Source organism: Vipera berus (assembly GCF_964194415.1).
Source record: "Vipera berus genome assembly, chromosome: 11".
NCBI classification, from domain to species: domain Eukaryota; kingdom Metazoa; phylum Chordata; class Lepidosauria; order Squamata; family Viperidae; genus Vipera; species Vipera berus.
In genome coordinates, this window is record NC_138214.1 from 7,534,245 (window position 1) to 7,554,318 (window position 20,074).

At 38.5% G+C, this 20,074-nt stretch overlaps 1 protein-coding gene across 11 annotated transcripts in view; it reads left to right on the top strand.

Moving 5' to 3' along the window:
- The window catches only part of DIAPH2 (diaphanous related formin 2), a 261,529-nt gene that overhangs the window by 172,469 nt on the left and 68,986 nt on the right, over nucleotides 1–20,074 (top strand). For 5 of the 11 annotated variants that reach the window (XM_081336758.1, XM_081336770.1, XM_081336763.1 and 2 more), the window contains 3 exons: nucleotides 5,200–5,335; nucleotides 17,195–17,290; nucleotides 19,574–19,689. In XM_081336758.1, coding sequence (XP_081192884.1) covers nucleotides 5,200–5,335; nucleotides 17,195–17,290; nucleotides 19,574–19,662 — 321 coding nt within the window. In that variant the 3' untranslated portion in view covers nucleotides 19,663–19,689. Of the gene's footprint in view, nucleotides 1–5,199; nucleotides 5,336–17,194; nucleotides 17,291–17,418; nucleotides 17,965–19,573; nucleotides 19,690–20,074 lie in introns of those variants that run through there. The other 6 variants (XM_081336767.1, XM_081336764.1, XM_081336762.1 and 3 more) reach the window with 3 other exon arrangements.

The following is a 20,074-nucleotide window of genomic DNA, read 5'->3' on the forward strand; positions in this document are numbered from 1 at the left end:
AGAAGTGTGTTTATTTGTGTGTGATTGGCTTTCTAAACACTCATGCTCATTGGCTACAATCAGATGAAGGAAAGCTACCTGATATCAACCTAAGCAAGTTGTGCGTCTTTTTTCTGGTTATTGGGCTATAACTTTTCATAGAATACAGTACAGATAACTGAACAAACTTTATTGCATTACATTCTTGATTAAATTATCTTTCCATTGATACATAATTTTATGGTACTACTCCAAAAAAGTGGTGTTATTAGCCATCAAACCTCAAAAATACACTTTTCACAAAAGGTTTCCACAATTTTGCCCACTACAGTAGTTTATAAATAATTTTAAAAATTTGTAGAAGTACTTCTAGATACACGCGTAAAGCTTAGGGAAAAAAAATCTGAGTATTCCTAGAACTTCCTAGAATCTAGTGCATACACAACTGCCTTTCACAAATCTGAAGTGAAATCCGCACAGACAATGTCTGGCCATTACTTTTGTTCATTACTTGTCCCTGGGCTATTTTTTTTTTAAAAAAAGAAACTCAAAAGACCTGGAATAGTAATTATTTCAGCTTTCAAGTTGATCGGGCTTGGTGCTTGGGTGACTGGGTGATCTTCCAAGGTGATTTCCCCCCCCCTTCTTTTTCTTGTAGAAAGCAAAAAAAAAGCAAGCTACCTCAAAAATTTCAAACCATCAGCATCTTGGATCACTTGGATCTTAGTCTGGGTCAAACACAACATCTTTATGTTGCTAATTCAGGTGTTCACCTTCACCTTTCAGCCTTAGCGCTTCTGAGCTGACTCCTTTGATCCAATTTGTGTTAAAAAGAATAACACAGGCAACTTCTGCACGGAGCGTCTTTCAGCTAACTCGTAAAATCGCTGGAATTCCATAAGGAAAGACAGAAGATGCTAGACTAGTTCAAGGCTGCGGGCTGGGAAGGGAGGCTACATCCGTATTTCGCAGTATTTTCCCGTGCTGCTTTTTCCGTACTGCTGCCTCCATACTTTTTTAACTGCCAGCTAGAGAGTTTAATCACAATAATTTGGCTTGCCAACAATTGTAATCTTTTATGACATCCCTCAGAAGTTGCATGTCAGGCTTGATGCTTCTCTGCACTGCTCGGTGCAAACTGGGTCTGTGGTTATTGTTCTTATTGCTTCACACCACCCACTGGGAAACATGGAAACTCAGAGCGTGCCTACTGCTCTGGTACCCATTTCTGAAAAGGTCTTGCTTGTTTATTTTTGTTTGATGGAAACAATTGACTCCTTGGGGATGAGTTTTCAGCTTCATAAGAATTGATGAATGGCTGGCTGGATCCTTCAGTATACACAGGGACGGCAGTATTTTTTTGGCAGTATCAGACAAATATCTGGTTAGCCATTTTAAATGTCGGTCTTCTCTAATATATTAAACTTTATAGGATTTAAGAATTTATTGAGGCAATGACTGGCAACCTATAAGACATTTCCTTAACTGGTACAGGCAGTCCTCGACTTATGACCACAATTGAGCCCAAAATTTCTGTTGTTAAGCGAGAGATTTGTTAAGTGACTTTTGTTCCATTTTACAACCCTTCTTGTCACAGTTGTTAAGGGAAGCACTGCAGTTATTTAGTTAGTAACCCGGTTGTTAAGTGAATCTGGCTTCCTCATTGACTTTGCTTGTCAGAAGGTCACAAAATCTGATCACATAACCCCAAGACATTGCAGCCGTCGTAAATATGAGTCAGTTGCCAAGCATCTGAATTTTGATCACCTGACTATAAGGATCCTTCAATGGTCGTAAGTGTGAAAAATTACATAGGTGATAGCCTTGGTGGAGCAGTGGGCTAATGCCTCCTTAAGTAACACCAGCTGCCTGCAATTAGTGCAGGTTCGCGTCCCACCAGGCTCAAGGTTGACTCAGCCTTCCATCCTTCCGAGGTAGGTAAAATGAGGACCCAGATTGTTGGGGGCAATAAGCTGACTTTGTAATAATGCCGCTTGGGGTGTGTGTGAAAGCCCTAATAAGCAGGCATATACATAGAATGAAGGCTACTGCTAAGCTTGTAAGCCGCCCTGAGTCTTCGGAGAAGGGCGGGATATAAATGGAATTAATAATAATAATAATAATAATAATAATAGATTAGGTTAGATTAGATTAGATTAGATTAGATTAGATTAGATTAGATTAGATTAGATGATAAGATAGATAGATAGATAGATAGATAGATAGATAGATAGATAGATAGATAGATAGATAGACAAACAAAATTGAGATAGATAGATAGATAGATAGATAGATAGATAGATAGATAGATAGATAGATAGATAGGAGAAGATGATAGATAGATAGACAGACAGACAAACAACTATCATGGACACACACATACACACAAAGACACATAGAACTCTAGAAAGCAATGACTGGCACATCTAGTAACTGTCTATTCTTATCCTAAAGCATTGAACCAAAAGCTAATCTTCTCGTTAACATGCTTCAGTTTAAGGTTAATTAGCATTTTCCAGCATGAATCTTCTACCCAAACCAGGAAGATATAGTTCTGTTTCTGATGCTATAGAAAATTTTTATACAAAATGTTGCAGAGACTTATGCTGTCAACAGGGGAAAAAAACATTTTCTCAATATTTATCAAAGTAGAATTAATACCAGCTAACATATTAACCTGCTAACCTCAATGTTTCTTTGACTTTTTCCTCAGAAAAGTAAACATGTAGAATTTATTATGTATTCACTCTAACGGATTTTCTTTTCTTTTTTTTTCCTGGGGAAAACCAGTACTTATTATGGATTGATAGCGATTAATAGTGCACATTTAATTTCTGCAGAAAAGGAGGTACTGCTTTAGGAGAGGCACTTGCTGTCACCCAAGAACAAAAACAATCCTTTTCTCGTTGCCCCTTATCTTTCAAAAAGAACGTATCCCATGAAATGAATGGGCAGATAAGGATGTAATCTGGCTTTTTAAAATGGAAACGCTTAGCATTTTTATTGATTTTATGCGCACTTTTTGAATCTGAATATTAGGCTTCAGCCCTCGTTCGTGGGCTCTCCTGCTTTTTCATCAGGGGAGCTTCGGCATGCTGACTTCATACGCCATCAAAATTAATTTAGGGCAGTGATACAAATCCTGAATTTTGGGAAGAGATTGATCAACTCCTTCGGTGCTACTATTGCAACTCTTACGCTCCCCACCAGACTGATTCTGAAGCAAGTGATGCCCATAATTTAAGACCTGTTAGCTGGCTTTTTTATTTTATCTCAATAGTTTCATTTCTTTACCATGTTTTATTCAGTACAGTTCATTAATCACAACCTGCACAGTGCCCAGGTCTGCTTGGGTAACTTAAGACTTGTCTTTTCCATGAAGCACATCAAGTTGAATACGTAGAAATCATTTCACAGCATCATCCCCCCCACCAGCTTTTGATGACAACAACAACCCCAAAAGACCTCTTTGACAAGTGGCCAGTGGGCACTACATTTGTCTAACTTGCCCAAGGCAGTTTTGGAAACAGTAACTCACAAAGCATTGGAAGGTTGTTGAAAAGGATAAACATAACATATTTGCAGGACTGTCTGCTGCCAGGAACGACCTCCCATCGCCTTGTGCGCTCACACAGGGAGAGCCTCCTCAGGGTGCCATTGCCTAGACAATGTCGGCTGGCGACCCCCGGGGGAGGGCCTTCTCTGTGGGAGCGCCAGCCCTGTGGAATCAACTTCCCCTTGAGCTCCGGATGGCCCCGGATCTCTGCTCCTTTCATCGCGGCCTTAAAACATTTCCATCAGGCTGACCTGGACTGACGATAGGGATTTTTAAGTAGAATATTTTTAATATTTTATCATTTTATCATTGGGGCTTGTTAGGTTAATCTTTTTTAACATTTATATTATTGTGTTTTGTTGTTGTTAGCCGCCCTGAGTCCTTCAGGAGATAGGGCGGCATTTAAGTCCCAAAAATAAATAAATAATAATAATAATAATAATAATAATAATAATAATAATAATAATAATAATAATAATAATAATAATAATAATAATAATAATAATAATAATAATAATAATTTTATTTGTATACCGCCCTTCTCCCGAAGGACTCAGGGCGGTGAACAGGGCAATACAAGTTAAAAAACAAAAATACAAACGTTAAAAGAGATTAAACAAGATGCCCAAGAACTATAACAATAAGTTAAATACATAAAAAGCAATAAAAACCCAAACCCATCACCCATCAGGACAGGCCGGCTTGTTCGAACAGGTAGGTCTTTAGATCGCGCCGGAAGGAGCGAAGGTCGGGCGCCATCCGGAGCTCAACCGGAAACTTTGTTAAAGTATGGTAATTGTCGGGACGAACAAGAAGTTCAGAAAGTTGCTCCCAGATTAAATGCATGCCTCATTCTTTCGTCACTATCCCTTATTTTCATTTTGGCAGGCAAAAAGTCTTTAGGTTACTGGATTTCTAGTTCTTATAATCTCACAGTCAAATTTTGTTTATCACCTGTTTTGGGCTCCTCTGTTTCATTCCATATCTGTCTTGATCCTTCCCAGCTAATATCCTTCTCCCTATGTTAAAAGTAGTAGAAATAGAATAATATTAGGCTGATAGTTACAATAAGCAAGCTGATTTTCTCTGGGATTGGTCCCTTTTATTACTTTTGCATCATCGTTGTCTCAGCAAATCCTAAAGTTACACATAGATAAAGCTAACCTGACGTGCACAAGGACACAAAACTGTTTGATACGTGTGGTTTTGTGCTTCTGTTTGCCTCTCTGCTGGGCCAGGGATAACTTCAAAACGTGTTTCTCCAGGTGCCTCCCATTCCAGAAAAATACCAGGTAGTATAATGCCCACTTTATGGTGAAGTATATCCCTATTTAACAAGGCCCTTGTTCACCTGCTGAGATGTCACCTATTAAAAGTTTATTATTCATTTAATGTTCTTCTATCTGGATTTAACTGTTTTATTCTCTGGAGTTCTTGGCCTGGACTGGTTTGTAGGTAATCAGACTAAAACAGTGAAACAACCAGTCATTGTTTCATAAAAAAAGAAGAAGAAGCTATCCTCCTGGGGCTTTGAAAAGTGACATTATACCATGTATTTTGCTCTCCTCCAGGCAACTTAAAATGCAAGCCAAGTCTGCAACAAACAAGGTTCCTCTCAATTCTGTCTGCATAAACAACCCCTGTGTTTGCTATGATTAATACAGGAAGCACTGAAGGAAAACCATAAAAGGAGAGAAATGGAGGAAAAGACCAAGAGAGCCAAACTTGCCAAAGAGAAAGCAGAACGAGAAAAATTGGAGCGGCAGAAGAAGAAAAAGCAGCTGATTGACATGAATAAAGGTAAGGAGGGGATGCGGACGGAGCAAGATTTGATAGCTCAGTAAAGGCCCCCACTCATGTAGCCTTCAGGATGGGTATCAAAACCTGGTCCTGCTGGTTGGCCTGGGGCCTGAGGGGGCCTCAGATCTCTGGAGGCAGTTGACATGGTAACAAGAAGATTTCATCCCTGTACTCCTTAGTTCCATTTTATTTATTAATTTTATTTAATAAGAACATTTATGTGGCCACCCAACTCGCTCTCAGCGACTCTGGGCAGGCTTACAAGGATCAAACCCCAATGTAAAAAACAATAACACCCCCCCCCACACACACACACACACCTCACCTCTCTTGGTGACAACTATCAAATGAGCCATTTGATGGGCTCCATCCCATTCTGAGGTCTCCGGGCCCATTGGTAAAACCAGGTCGTTGCAAAAAAAAAAAGGTCAAAGTGGGGGCCAGTCTTATCTGTGGGGATGATGTTCCACGGGGACACGTTTATATACATATATAAATAGCTTTTAAAATTCTAACTTTTCTTATAGCGATCCTTTTACTGTCACCTATAAGGCTACTCTACACCTAGAGTAGCCTTACAGGTGAGAAGGACAGCACATGCATTTAATAAATACACTTAACAAATAAAAAAAAAACCTTGACTGTTAATGACGGAGAGCCAACTCTTTTCTCAGTTCTTTTGGAAGGCCACGTTCGCTCTCTTCGTGTTGTTTTTTGTTTGTTTTTTTGACGTCTTTTCTAAAGTCTTTTGCATCGACTTACCCGAGCTTCACGTCTTGCTTTGGCTTTAAAAAGGCAGGAGTGTCGGCTTTAGGTTTCTAAATTATCCCTATTTTGCAAGCCTCTTTCCAAGAGGGTGGGTGGCAGCGATTCTTCTGCAGCTTGGAGACTGTCCTTACTCTTATCTCTTGACAGTTCTTGTGTGTGTTTGTGTGTGTATATATATACATATATTTTTATGAGCTGCAACAGCTGGCTTTAGCTGCAGATTTTGTGCAGATTGACAATTGGATATGATAAAGGAAGCCACGCTGAGCTTGCTGGGTAACTGAACTGACAATATATTGTGTGTGAGGGCATCCGCAGAGAGAGGGTATGAGAAGGAAGGCAGGGAACGAATCAATAGGCTCTTAATATCTCTGCTTTGCAGAGTTGCAAAGGACCGCTGAAATGCAGGCTTTCTTCTCCATCCCATTGGATTTCCGAAACAGAGAAGAGAGATGACACAAATATGAATGAGGTTGAACGAGAGATTACTTCACTCTGCAGTTTGCTGTTCTTCCCTCTGTGATCATTCCAGTTCCGTGGTGAAGCACAGCTTAATCCATCCCAATCATGAAACACATAAAAATGCACAGTGTGTGACTTCAGCTTGTCCTTCCTACCCAGTGAGCAAATCTGATGAGATTCGGTCTGAGGGGGAAAAAAATAGCAATATTTCTCTCTTGACAAATATTATACCAGATGCCAAGGTATATTAGTTGTGTATCAGAATAAATCAGGTAATGAGTGTGAATTGAGGGTAGTGGGGCTCCTTAGGGCTTCAACCAGTCACTTGTATCTTACAATAAAATCAGCGTAGATGATGATGATGATGATGATGATGATGATGATGATGATTTACAAAGGTACATCTTTGGTTGGTAATCTATTATTCAGCAAGGCAATTAGTGCTGTGTTATTTCAAGGGGTTTCCTGCTTCACAGCCACAGAAGACATTTCTGAGTCTTTCCTTACAGACTGCAGGCAAGCCGAGAGTTAAATGGACTATTTACGTTCTCTTTTTGTGTTATCTGTCTTGCCTGTGTGTGCATTGCTTGAACTCTTGCCAGCTTCTGTGGGAGCTTTTGGAGAACTTGGGCAGTGATTTAAAGGACTGCTTGCCTTCGTTCGGGGCCCTGGGTCATCACCGGTAACAGCATTCCGTGCACCTCGGCATAGTCATGCTAGCCACATAAGCATAGAAAGGGTCTTCGGACAACACTGCCCCCCTCACCCAAAAAGCAGAGATGAGAGGGGGGGCAAGGGACAATAATAAGTCTAATTCAGATCACGCCAACTGGGTTTTTTTCCCTCCACTTTGAATTATGGCAAGAATATAAGAAATGTATATTGCTATTGTATTCCTGGTGAGTACAAATCTGCATTCAGTCTGATATGAATCTATAATCCTATGTGTAACTAAGCCTATGTAACTATTCAGTTATGAAATTTCGTACAAGGTACATAAGTATATAGAATGAAACATGGGCCACCCACAATAGCAACCGGCTTGAATGCAATAAATGTATTAGAAAACATTATGATGCAAATATTACTTAATCAGAAGCAATTTACATCTTCATTATCACTGATTACCATGGCAATTAAAATCACCTGTAAACTTAGTGGCATAAGAATAAAAGGAAGAATGAGCTGCCTCACTTACAATTAGTGTTGAATTAATTGTTTTGAAAGGTATATTAACATTCCCTTAACACAGATGAACATAATAGAGTGAGTTTATTATTGGGGATTGACGGCTATCTGGCATGTCAAGGTATTTCGCCTCGGAAAACACATTAGCATCCAAATAGCTAAATCCTAAGCCCAGGTCTATTAATATTCAGAATTGTATTATTGTGAATAGCTTCATTGTACTTTGTGCAACAGAGTTAATTTTATTCTCCTGATTAACAATCCAAGCTAAAGAGATCCAATTGCTGTTAAAACAGATGAATCCATTGGTTTTAACTTCAGTTGACAGATCTAGGTAACTAATGCAGCTCTCAAATGTATGAAACATGGTTACAGACACTTTATTGGTCATCTAAATCCCTTTGTCCTGCACCGAAACCATCTGGTTTATAACAGTCCAATGACTACATGCTTTGCTTTCATTGATCATGATAATCGGTTACAGAAGAAAAAGGGCTTGGAACATCACAAGGACAAATGATGTTTTGATAGGGTGCTAAAACAGGATTTCTGAGGGTTAGGTCACTCTAATCTGGATGGATGAAGAAACCATTGCATTCCACCATCCCAGAGTTATCGTGATCTCAGCTATCTTCACAAGATCGGGTGTAAGGCACAGCCTGAGCTCTTCTGTTGAGTAGCAAGCCATAGAAATAGAAATATGACGTACCTTGCTTTGGGCTCTCAGCACTGAACTTTTGAACGCTCTTCCGATACACAAAGTCCTTGAAATAATTGCTGTCTTCCAATAATAAATTCTGTCTCTATTCAACATACCTTTTACTTCATACCTGTTTGTCCCACCTCCAAGGAATGAGTAGCACTCAAGGTACGAGGGGAGGGTGTAGAAAAAGTATAAAACATTGCTGCAGATATCAAAGTCGGGGTCAACCCATTAAGAAGGAGAAAACACATATTTAGTTTAGCAATGCAAACAGATAATAAATGAGTTTAGGAGTACAGTAAGAAATGTACCAGGTGTGCTTTGAAGCATATAGGATTAGGTATAGAAGCAGTAGGTTGAGTATTGTCAGTGGAAGGCACTACAGGTAGTTCTCAATTTACACTCGCAACTGAGCCCAAAGTAAATGCTGTTAAGCGAGACATTGGTTAAGTGAGTTTTGCCCCATTTTCTGACTTTTCTTGCTACAGTTGTTAAGTGAATCACTGGTTGTTAAATTAGTGACACTATTGTTAAGTGAATCATTGACTTTGCTTGTCAGAAGGTTGCAAAAGCACTGTAATGTTTTCCTAGTAAAAAAAAACAATATTAACTTTCATGGTTGGCATCAGAATGAACTCACAAATGGTGAAAGTGCCCTTTTGCATCTTTATAGTTTTTTTCCCCTAAGCTAAATCTTCTAATTAAAGATTCTTCTTTGATGATGCACCACATAATACTAAACAATGAGTTATGTAGAACTTAGAATAGTAGACTTGGAAGGAACCGCGGAGATCATTTAGTCCAACCCCCTGCTCAAGCAGGAGACTCTTCATCACTGCTGACAAATAGTTGTGTACTCTCTTTCTGAAAGCCTTCAGTGATGGAGCACCCACAACTTCTGAAGACAAGCTATTCCATTGGTTAATTGCTCTCACTGTTAGGAAATCTCCCCTTAGTTCTAGGTTGCTTCTCTCTTTGGTTAGTTTCCAACTATGGTTTCTTGTCTTGCCTTTTGATGCTTTGAAAATAGTTTGACCCCCCTCGTCTTTGTAGGAGCCCTTCAAATATTGGAACAGAGCTATCATGTCCCGCCTAGTCGCCCAATTCCTGTAAATGTTCTTTGCACCTTTTAACCTCCAGCCCCCTAATTATCTTTGTTGCTCTTCTCTGCACTCTTTCCAGAATCTCAACAGTATTGTGTTGACCAGAACTGCATGCAGTGTACCAAGTGTGGTCTTACTAAGGCTTTGTAAAGCGGTACTACAACTTCACGTGATCTTGATTCTAATCCCTCTCTTAATGCACATTTGCTGATTGCTGCTAACAAGCAAGAGAGGAGAAGTGTAGATTGGTAGTATATATATATATAAACCACCGAGTTCATTTTCTCGTGTTACTGCATTCTTAAAACCCACCGCAGTTCTCTTAAACTGCATTCATATGGTGAATTCTGCCCGATAGATACCACTACTTCTTGAAAGTTTAACAGATAATTTGAATGGGGGGAAAAAAAGACCTTGGGATGTGGTTTCAAACATCTTTAAGCCCAGCGATAATAGAGTTCACCATTCTCATTTTAAAATACTACATAATCTTTCTCTGCAATTCTAGAAAATACTTAAAATATAAGTAAGTCACTGTGCATAGCAATGTTTCAGAAATGCATCCTTGCGCTTTTAATTTCTTATCTCCAGGGAAACAGGCAAAGAAAACAGAATATTCAATATTGTTACATGGATAGAGAAAGTTGAAAATAAAAGGGGAAAAAAGGCGTATGCTTATTTTGATGCTTTTCAGAGGCTACTCAGCTTTTACTGACATGTTTGTTATATCATGGAGCCAAACAAATTAAACAAAACAAAACGAAATGAAGTCATGCAGCTAACCTTTCGGTGATATTTTGGCGTTGGCTTCCAGTTCTCTGATTTCATTTATTTAATTAGCCTAGAATATTGTAAAATAACGAAGTTAAGTTACCTCTGTGGCCCTGTAAATTTATGCGGATTTTTTTTCTCCCTGAGCTTAGGTTATGGTGAATCTTTTGAGTCCTGATTAAAATAATAGTATTATTCAGTTTTATAGTACAGGACGTTCTTGACTTACAACCATTCTTTTAGTGAATGCTTGAAGTTACAATGGTACTGAAAAAACCAACTCATGACTATTGTTCACACTTACAACCAGCAACCCCAGGATCACATGATCAAAATACAGACACTTGGCAACTGTATTTATTTGCAGCGTCCTGGGGTCATGTGATCCCTATTTGCGAACTTGTGACACGCAAAGTCGATGGGGAAGCCAGATCCACTTAACTAGCCAAGTAATATTAGAAAAATCCAGGCACTGAAATGAGTTTGCTTGGTCTTATTCTTCTGCCAGTATATTGCGATTATTTTGCTATTTTTGATTTAGATAGAATGCAAGCCCCCCCCTTTTTTTTAAAAAAAAAAAGGAAGATGATGTGACTGTTGCTTAGAATTTGAATTTGACACAAAGTGGACCGAAAAGATGGTCTGACAGGGAAATGACAGTCTCTAGGGTTTTTTTTTCCGGCACGGATGTGTTAAGTATAATTTCATATACAAAAATTCAGGAGAAAAAAAACAGGGTGCTGTCTTTAAGTTGGGCCCTGGCGTAAGATGATCAGGTGTGCCACTTTTGGAAAGTTATAGCCCTGGCTCTCTGATCAATGTCAAAGGCTACCATCAAGAGCAAAAATTGTCATGTTGCTTCCTTCTACGGTGGTGTTGAATAGTTGGAGTTGTTCTACCTTGTCAGGATTACAAGAGGGACAAGTAGAACCCAAGAAGCTAAATTCTACCTGCCAACATTGTGTTACAATCTTATCCATGGCTGTACTCTATCTGATCTTGGGAAGGCTGTCAGTATTTAGTTGTTCATCTATAATTTACTGGGAAGGAAGAAAAAACGTATCAAGATTATTACCTATTTTTTTCTGTCTAGAGTGGCACAGATTAATTATCCCATAGCTCGTAAAGTATGCAGCATATTAATAGGTCACCCTGCGTTCTCAAGCTTTCTGCATATATATCCATTTTTTATTAGTACCCAAATCCCAAATTGCCCTTACTGACTCTTATTTGTATGCTGTGTAATTAATATTTTGTTTGTTTTAAAACATAATGAAAAATCCAGGAGGAGAGCCAGAAAGATCTCCTTGGAATAACCCTGACCATTTTAACTTAGTGCATTCCTGACCCTCCTTCCCTCCGGAAAAAAAAAACCCTCAAAACACACACACACACACACACACCCTGCAGTTTTGGTGGTATTGAAGTCTGTTCATTGAGATGTAAAGGAGAGTCACATTATTTTACAATCTCAACAGATGCTTGCCTATTTATGTTTGGAAAGCTTGTCCTATTTTAATTAAAAATATGTTGTTTTTTCTTCCTGGTGTTTTTCTTTCTTTCTTTCTTTCTTTCTTTCTTTCTTTCTTTCTTTCTTTCTTTCTTTCTTTCTTTTCTTTTCTTTTCTTTTCTTTTCTTTTTTCTTTTTCCTTTTTTTTGATCAACATATTAATTCATTTGTTGCAACAGGAATTCATCAACCCAGCTTAATGCCTGAACCTGATGCTATGGGCTGAGAGAGAATATAACTTATTGTCTCCTAGTGATTGTCCTCAAGGCAGCCAGCCAGCTTTCATTCCTAAGGCAGGACTAGAACTCACTGTCTCCTGGTGATTGACCTTTGAAACACCATGCCACTCAAAGTTGGGTTGACCCTGATCAGGCTCACCTTTCAGAAAAAAACTGAAGACGTAGCTGTCTTCTGGGACATGGGGCTTCGGAGAATAATTGAATCTACCTTTCCTATGCATGGGTTAATTGGCAGTGACTTTGAAATTGGTTATGATGTGGGTTTTTTTATATATATTATATTCTTTAACCTTCGTTAGCTACCCAGGTGCACATTAGTGAAATAGGTGCTATATAACACACACAATCAACCAATCAATGAGAACACTACATAGCAGCTTCTTCCCATTGATAGAGAACTCATATAATCAGAGAGTCCCTCCTGATATCTGGCTGGAAGCCCACTTCTCTAAGTTTTAATCCTTTGGTTCTAGTCTTGTCCTCTGGGGAATTAGAGGATAATGCCATTCAGATATTTGCTATCATATCTCCTGTCAGTCACCTTTTCTGTAAGTTTGTTGTTGTTGTTAGTTGCAAAGTCGTGTCCTACCCATCACAACCCCATGGACAACGTTCCTCCAGGCCTTCCTGGCCTCCACCATCTTCTGGAGTCCATTTAAGCTCACGCCTACTGCTTCAGTGACTTCATCCAGCCACCTCCTTCTCTGTCGTCCCCTTCTTCTATTGCCCTCAATATTTCCCAGCATTAGGCTCTTCTCCAGTGAGTCCTTCCTTCTCATTAGGTGGCCAAAGTATTTGAGTTTTAGTTTCAGGATCTGGCCTTCTAAAGAGCAGTCAGGGTTGATCTCCTCTAGGACTGACCGGTTTGATCGCCTTGCAGTCCAAGGAACTCGCAGGAGTCTTCTCCAGCACCATAGTTCAAAGGCTTCAATTCTTTGGCGCTCAGCCTTTCTTACGGTCCAGCTGTAAGTTAAGTGTACCCAGAATCTTTAACCATTTCTTGTAAGATGTGGTTCCCAAACTCTTCATTCTCTTGGTTTTCTTTCACTGAACTGGCTTCCATTTGTCACTGTCTGTTTTCAAAGCTTTCCCGAACCCACCTATGTTTAATATAAAGACATTCTCATTTGTCTTACGGTTAATGCTGAAAGTATTATGATTCCTACCTGAATAAATGGGAGGGGAAGCTTTTTTTCTATTGTTTAGTTTATTGACAGTGTCAAGTGGAAATCATAATACTTTCATCATTAAGTCTAAGATGAATGAGAGCATTTTTATATTAAACAGAGGTACTTAGCTGAGATTTCTGTCACGGAATTTGTCAAGGAAATGCTGGATCAATAAGTTTAAATCTGAACGCCTGATGCAATTGTTCGCTTTCCAGGGAAGTGGTTAGGTTGAGTTTCTTACCCTTTCTCCTCTCTACACACATTCCTCAAACTTCCCTAGATGTCTTTGAAGATTTTCCTCCCCATCACTAACGCTATAATTGTCACAGCTAGTCTCACCAGAACTGCTGTTGCTAAACTAGGTGATTGTTGAGTGAGTCATCCCTGGTTTTACAACAATTTTTGCGACGGTTGTAGTTGTTAATCAACTCCCATGGTCCTTAAGCAAATCCGGATGCCTCCATTGACTTTACTTCTTGGAAGAAAAGCTTCCAACGGGAAGGTTGCAAATGGTGATCCTTTGATCTGGGATTCTGCCACCATCATCAACCCACGCTGGTTGTCAAGTGCTCAAATATTTATTATTTGGCTGTGGGGATGCTGTATAAGCGCGAGGACTGGTTCCGAGTCTCTTTTTTCACTGCTGTTGTGACTTACAGTGGCCACTAAACAGAGAGTTGTAAGTTGACGACGGCCAATGTTTTCTTCCTGATTCTCAATTAACAATTGGTGTTCTGGGATGAAAATCTTGGATGGCAAGAGAGAGAAAAAAGTATTCTGTTTTAGATAAAGAAAATAAGATCATATGTAAATACTGGGGGGAGGGGGGGAATTGTTCCACTGATGGCGATAAATTAGTCTGTGAGCACTACTGAAATTGCTTGCTTCCCAGGACTTACAAATGCTTCAGAAACATCTGCTGCATTGTGCAAGGACTGACTTTCCCAATAAATTATATTTACGAAAAGCTTCCCAATAAATTATATTTATGAAAAGCTTCCCAATAAATTGTATTTATGAAAAGCTGCCTCCAAGACGGATTAAATGTCAGATGCAGACTGTTATTCACGTAGGTGAAAAACCTGGTATGATTGAGGGGCCCTGATCTGATCTCTACCTAATATCTTGTTCTGTTCATTCCCAAATTGCTATAAACCATCATTGGTTATGGAGTGGAGCAGAGTGTTCCGTTTCTAAATAGCTCCTTGTTGAAGAGTAGAAAAATCTACTTTAAGGAAACAGCTTTTATGAGCAATTAAGTGATCCTCTTTTAACGGTGATGCAACCGATTTATAAAGGATTTCTAAGATTCATGTGTTTCCCTTTTCTCTCTATTGCTTTTAAAATGTACTTGAAGACATTTGAAGCATTCCACAGAAAATTAGTTTTCACAAAACTGGGAATGAGTCTAAAAAGTACTATTGCCTTTTATATGTTTTGTAAAGCAGGAATACAGTAATTCAATATTATTTAATTCCTTCCTACTTGATTGTGGCGAGAGAAATGTAAATTGCAAGAGCAGGTTGGAAAGAACGTCATGTGGAAGAGGCTGCTTACGGCAAAAAGTGGGTTGTGTTATCCTTTCAGGAATAGACTATGTTTGAAACTAGGTAACTCTCTTCTTCTGCCATGAACTATGTTTCACCAACCCATTAAGCACATCATCTGATGGGACTTGGGAACTATGCCTCCATACTCACTTCCTTCCTGACATACTCATTTATATCTCACATTTATTATTTTTATAAATGGCACAAGGCAGCGAACACACACACTATATTCCTTTGTCCTATTTTTTTCCCCTGTCAGGTGGGCTGGGCTGAGAGAGAAGGACTGCACTAAAGTCACCCAGCCTGCTTTCATCCCTAAGGTGGGACTAGAACTCACATCTCCTGGTGATTAGCCCAAAGTCACTTAGAGATGGTTATCATGGCTAAGACTGAACTAGAGCTCACCATCTCCTGGTAATTGGCCCAAAGTCACCTGGATGACTTTCATGTCTAAAGTGGGACTAGAATTCATTGTCTGCTAGCTTCTAGTCTGGTGCCTTAACTACTAGGCCACACTGGCTCTTTGTTGCATTTTCTGTCACAGCAGCTGCTTTCTGAAACACCCATTCTCCCAATATATCTGGGCCCCACCCAGGATGTGTTCAAAAGACCATTGAAAATATAGTTCTTTCCCTTTCTAGAGTGGTTGATGATCCTTTCTATTTGATTCTTTCCATAGTGGTTGTTCTTCCAGCAGTTGCCTGGTTGTCCTCCTCCTCCTCCTCCTCCTCCTCCATCATCATCATTGTATGTTGTTTTTTTTATTGTACCCACCAAGGAAATTTTCTAATACCAAGAAATGGTGTATTTTGGCACAGTGGTTAGAATGCAGTATTGCAGGCTAATTTAGCTCATTGCCAGGAGTTTGATCCTCACTGGCTCAAGTTGACTCAGCCTTCCATCCTTCCCAGGTCATTAAAATGAGTACCCAGATTGTTGGGGGCAAGATGCTGATTCTGTAAACAGCAAAGCACTATATAAGTCTAAGTGCTATTGCTATTGCTATTTTGCCTCAAGTTGGTTTAAGTATTTATATCTTTGCATACTCAGGGACATACATGTATCATTCATTTCCATCTGAGGTCTATCGTAGTAATATGTATATGGATTCGCTACAGTCCTCTTAGATTGTTTGTATTTAAACATTTCACTGAATAGGAAACTTTAATACTTTAATACTTAGTGTAGTCCTCACTAAGTGGTGTTTCGTGTACTTAGCTTAATAATAAATGCGTGTAGACAAATTACATTCATGTAAAGTTATGTGGCCTTAATCTGTGATGACATTTTATTTGATTAGTCAATCCACTAATGTGTGTAAGAAAATCACCGTCTATCTTTTGTTATTTGAAGTTGGCTTTGTAATCTTGTGTGGATAAAGGAAGTAACATGGCTGACTGGTCTAGGACCGTTTCAGTATCTGTGTGTTCTGTGTTTTAAAATTGCCAAAACTTCATTCTGAAGTTCTCAGAATAAAATAAATTGAAATTAAAAATGCCGGTGATTAATGGGCAAATAAAGTTAAAAATGCCAATGATTAACAAAATGAAAAACTTCAACCAGCTTCGCCCGATGCCACGGACTTTTTAAACACCATTACAGACTAAATGCTCCCTGTTTTAGGGAGAAAATATCTGCCTATTTATTTCTGAACTGTTGTGTTTGCTTTTTATGGACCTACTCACAATTTCTCTATCAAGAGTAAACAAATTCCAGTAAAACTATGTTCTGAGTGAATAATGACTAACAAGATAGGAGAGGAGAGAAATTAGAAGTATAAAGTGTGATTTTAATGTCTCAGGTTAATAGAAACAAAAGTCTTGCTTGCAATTGCTTTCTTGGATAGTTAAATGAAACGGACAAGTAGAAGCAGATGCTTGTTTATGTGTATTTATACCTTCATTAAAATGAAGAAGCTCTCTGTTTGCACTGAAAAATAGTGGAACAAGCCTTCTTGTTATTAACTGTAAGGTTAAGCTGGTGTTGATAGTGCCACATTCACTGAATTTCTTAATATGTATAAATTCTGCTGCAAGATTTCCCAGCTTCATGGTTAGGGAATCTTACAAATATGCAGAGGATAACAGCAGCTGCAAATTAGCACCTGTTTATTTGTCTGTGGTCCGTGTTAGATCAGTAAGATTAAAGACTAGGTCTTAAAAAACAGAAGTGAGGGTGGGCGATATCAGTTTCACCTAACAGAACTTTAGAAGCAAACTGGTCAATAGCTCGGCATGAAATTAACGGCTTGCATTGCCCTGTCATACATGCCCTTAATCCAGTGCTTTTTTGTCATGCAAATGTAACCTTACTTTTGCTTCCCATATTCATTGTTTTCCCCAGTGTTACAGCCTTAATTTCAAAGCAATTAATTTGACTTTTTCTGCTATTCACAGAAGGGGATGAGACAGGAGTGATGGATAATCTGTTGGAAGCACTACAGTCTGGGGAAGCGTTCAGGGATCGCAGAAAACGGATGCCAAGGCCTCAAGGTAGGATAAGCAATTGAATTTGGGGCAGGGGCATAAAAATATAGCTATTATTTGAAAGCATAGTAGTGGGGCATGCATCTTATGGGGATGCCCTTTATGAGTTTCAATGGAAGTATCTTTTGGTTTAGAAGTGAATTGCCAGCGGGACATCAGTGTGCAATCAGCGGATGTAATGGGATAATTATAATAACTGCCGCAGGAAAAACAACAAAAGTTCAAGGAGCTCCTGTTTTGATTGATACCACTGTAAATGAACGTAAATAATGCTCCAGAGTTTGTGGCAAATCATTAAAAATGTTCAAAATAATTAAATTGAGTCAGCCGCCCTCCTCAGCCTATAAAAACGATCAATCTTCATTTTTCATGGGTAAATTTGTACCTTGTCCTTCAGACTATTCATTTTGTTAAACGCATGCTAATGGACATTCCTGGGTTGTTGTTGTTTTTTTTTTTAAAGTGCTAAATGACAGCACATAGCAGGTTTCTCTTCTCGGGCCCCTCATGTACCACTATTCCGAGTTTGATTTGTGAGCTGCCATAGCTTGCTGTCTCATTGGAGTCTGCAAATGTGATTTAAATAAATCATAATTTACTTGAAAGCCACCGTTTCTTTTTTAACAGACTGATCAGAAGCTTCTAAATTTGGGCAATTTGTAAAAGAAGGAGCAGATAAAATTTTGCATCTTGGGGGGGGGGGTGACATGTGCATGGTGACATCATGGTATTCCCTTACATACTTGCAATCCAACATTTGATGTAAATATGTACATAGTGGGGGTTGCACTGTAACATACATATATCTATGCTTTATATGGAACAAAGATCAAAATGGTAAATACTGGAAAATTGTAAAGTGAAGCCTTGCTCTCAGTCTCAGAGGATCTGAATTGAACGTGAATTATTACATTATTACATCTTCTTCCCCTTGTTTGCATTCATTTTCCTGTTTTTAACAGTAGTCTTGTGAGGAGAAATCAGCAGACAAGTTCCTGAAAGCATATTGTAGAGTTATGTACTATCATCTTAATTCTTTCAGAAGCTCATCATGATGAATTTGTCATGAAATTAGCAAAGAAAAAAAATCAATTAACAAAGACTGAATAGTCCAACGTATAACGGAAAATTTAAGACCAGAGGTTGTGTTTTCTCTAACTTTTTTACTGACTTAATGTCATCTGATAGTTTCAAAGAAGTTTTCTTCAAATTCCCCAATTCCCCAATAAACTAAATTAGCTAGGAGGTGGTAATATCGATCCCATCCTGATGTACTAAAATGTCATTTAGTGGTTTGTGCATTTTGAAGATTACTTGACCAAAGCCAAAAGCTTAAACTAGATTGATGACCAAACCCCAAAGCTTAAGTTAGACAGATGGTGCCCATATAACAAATAGGAATGCCATTAAAAATGTTACATATCATGTGTCAACGCTGCAACAAACAATATGTTCTTTAAGGAAACCTTTTGCCTTGGAGTTCTGTTTTTACTGGTCTCATCTATCGGAACCATGACATCATGTCTTTCATGCCCAAATTTCTCTATTCCATAACATAGGGTATGTAAATATACCATCTATCTGAAGCTCTTTAAAGCAGCTGTGTCTTTTCTATGGGATCACTTGGCTGCCTGCCACAGCATCTTTTGAAAGTTCAGCACGTTTCATTTCCCAATGAAAACTTTGATGGGTATGTGGAATTCAGAAAGACAACCTTTTGTCTTTCCCCTAAAGTTCATAATATTTTGTTCATCTTTTCCCCAAAGTTCATAATACATTTTTTTTTCATAAGAGGTAATGCTGTCTTCTGAGTTTTTGGATATCTTCCTAAGCAGATCTAAGACTGGAGCTACATAAAGCTGAAAGAATTGCAAGTTTTTGTATATACATCTAGCTTTCTATTATATGTCAGTGTTTGTGTGTGTGTAGCGAGAGATTTATTTGAATTTGACCGTATGGCACATTTTTAATGAAATGTCTGCTTCAGCAGCAGTCAGATATTTATTTAATATTTTAATGATGGGAATGGATTTTAACTCTTACAGACATGACATTTGCATGGTATATTTGCACCACATACACTTGAGATGAATCATGTGTTCTACACATTTTTCACCTGTGACTGTTTTCCCTCCAACATACAGCACATGGCTAATGTTTTGGGCATAGGAAGATTTTAATGTAAATTCTGCATTTTCTATAGACTTTTTAAAGGCAGTGATTTAGTGATTCAGTGCATTAAAAATGTCAGTGTGTCCTAAAATGTCTGTTCTTTTAACAATTCTGCAGGTCCTGCTTCAGCTAAAACTATGAAAGGGACAAATTTTGAGAGGCATTTCATCATACTTTCACCAATTATCCACGACCTTTTATCCTAGCTACAAGCTATGAGATGATAAAACAAGACCAATTCTGAAATATATTCCCTCTAATATTAGCTTAAGTTATTTCTTTTCCTTCGTAGCTAACCGTTCTTTTTTTTTTACTTTTCACTGTGCTGCTAAATCTTTTACTATAAAATTAAAGTTCTAGAAACATTAATAGCTGCTGCCCTTTTGGGAATGTCCTAGTTCAGAAATATTGCATCTGCAGGCTTATTCCATGCTTGCTTCCTTCTTGCTGCAGAGTAGTTATCACCATGAAATGGTTTAGTTACTAACTCTTGAGGCTGTAAGATAGACGTTACGTACTGTATGCTGAACTAAGATGCCTCTGACTAAATGATTCCAGCCCTACCCTTTAGGACAATAAAGAATAAAGATAATAATAATAATAATAATAATAATAATA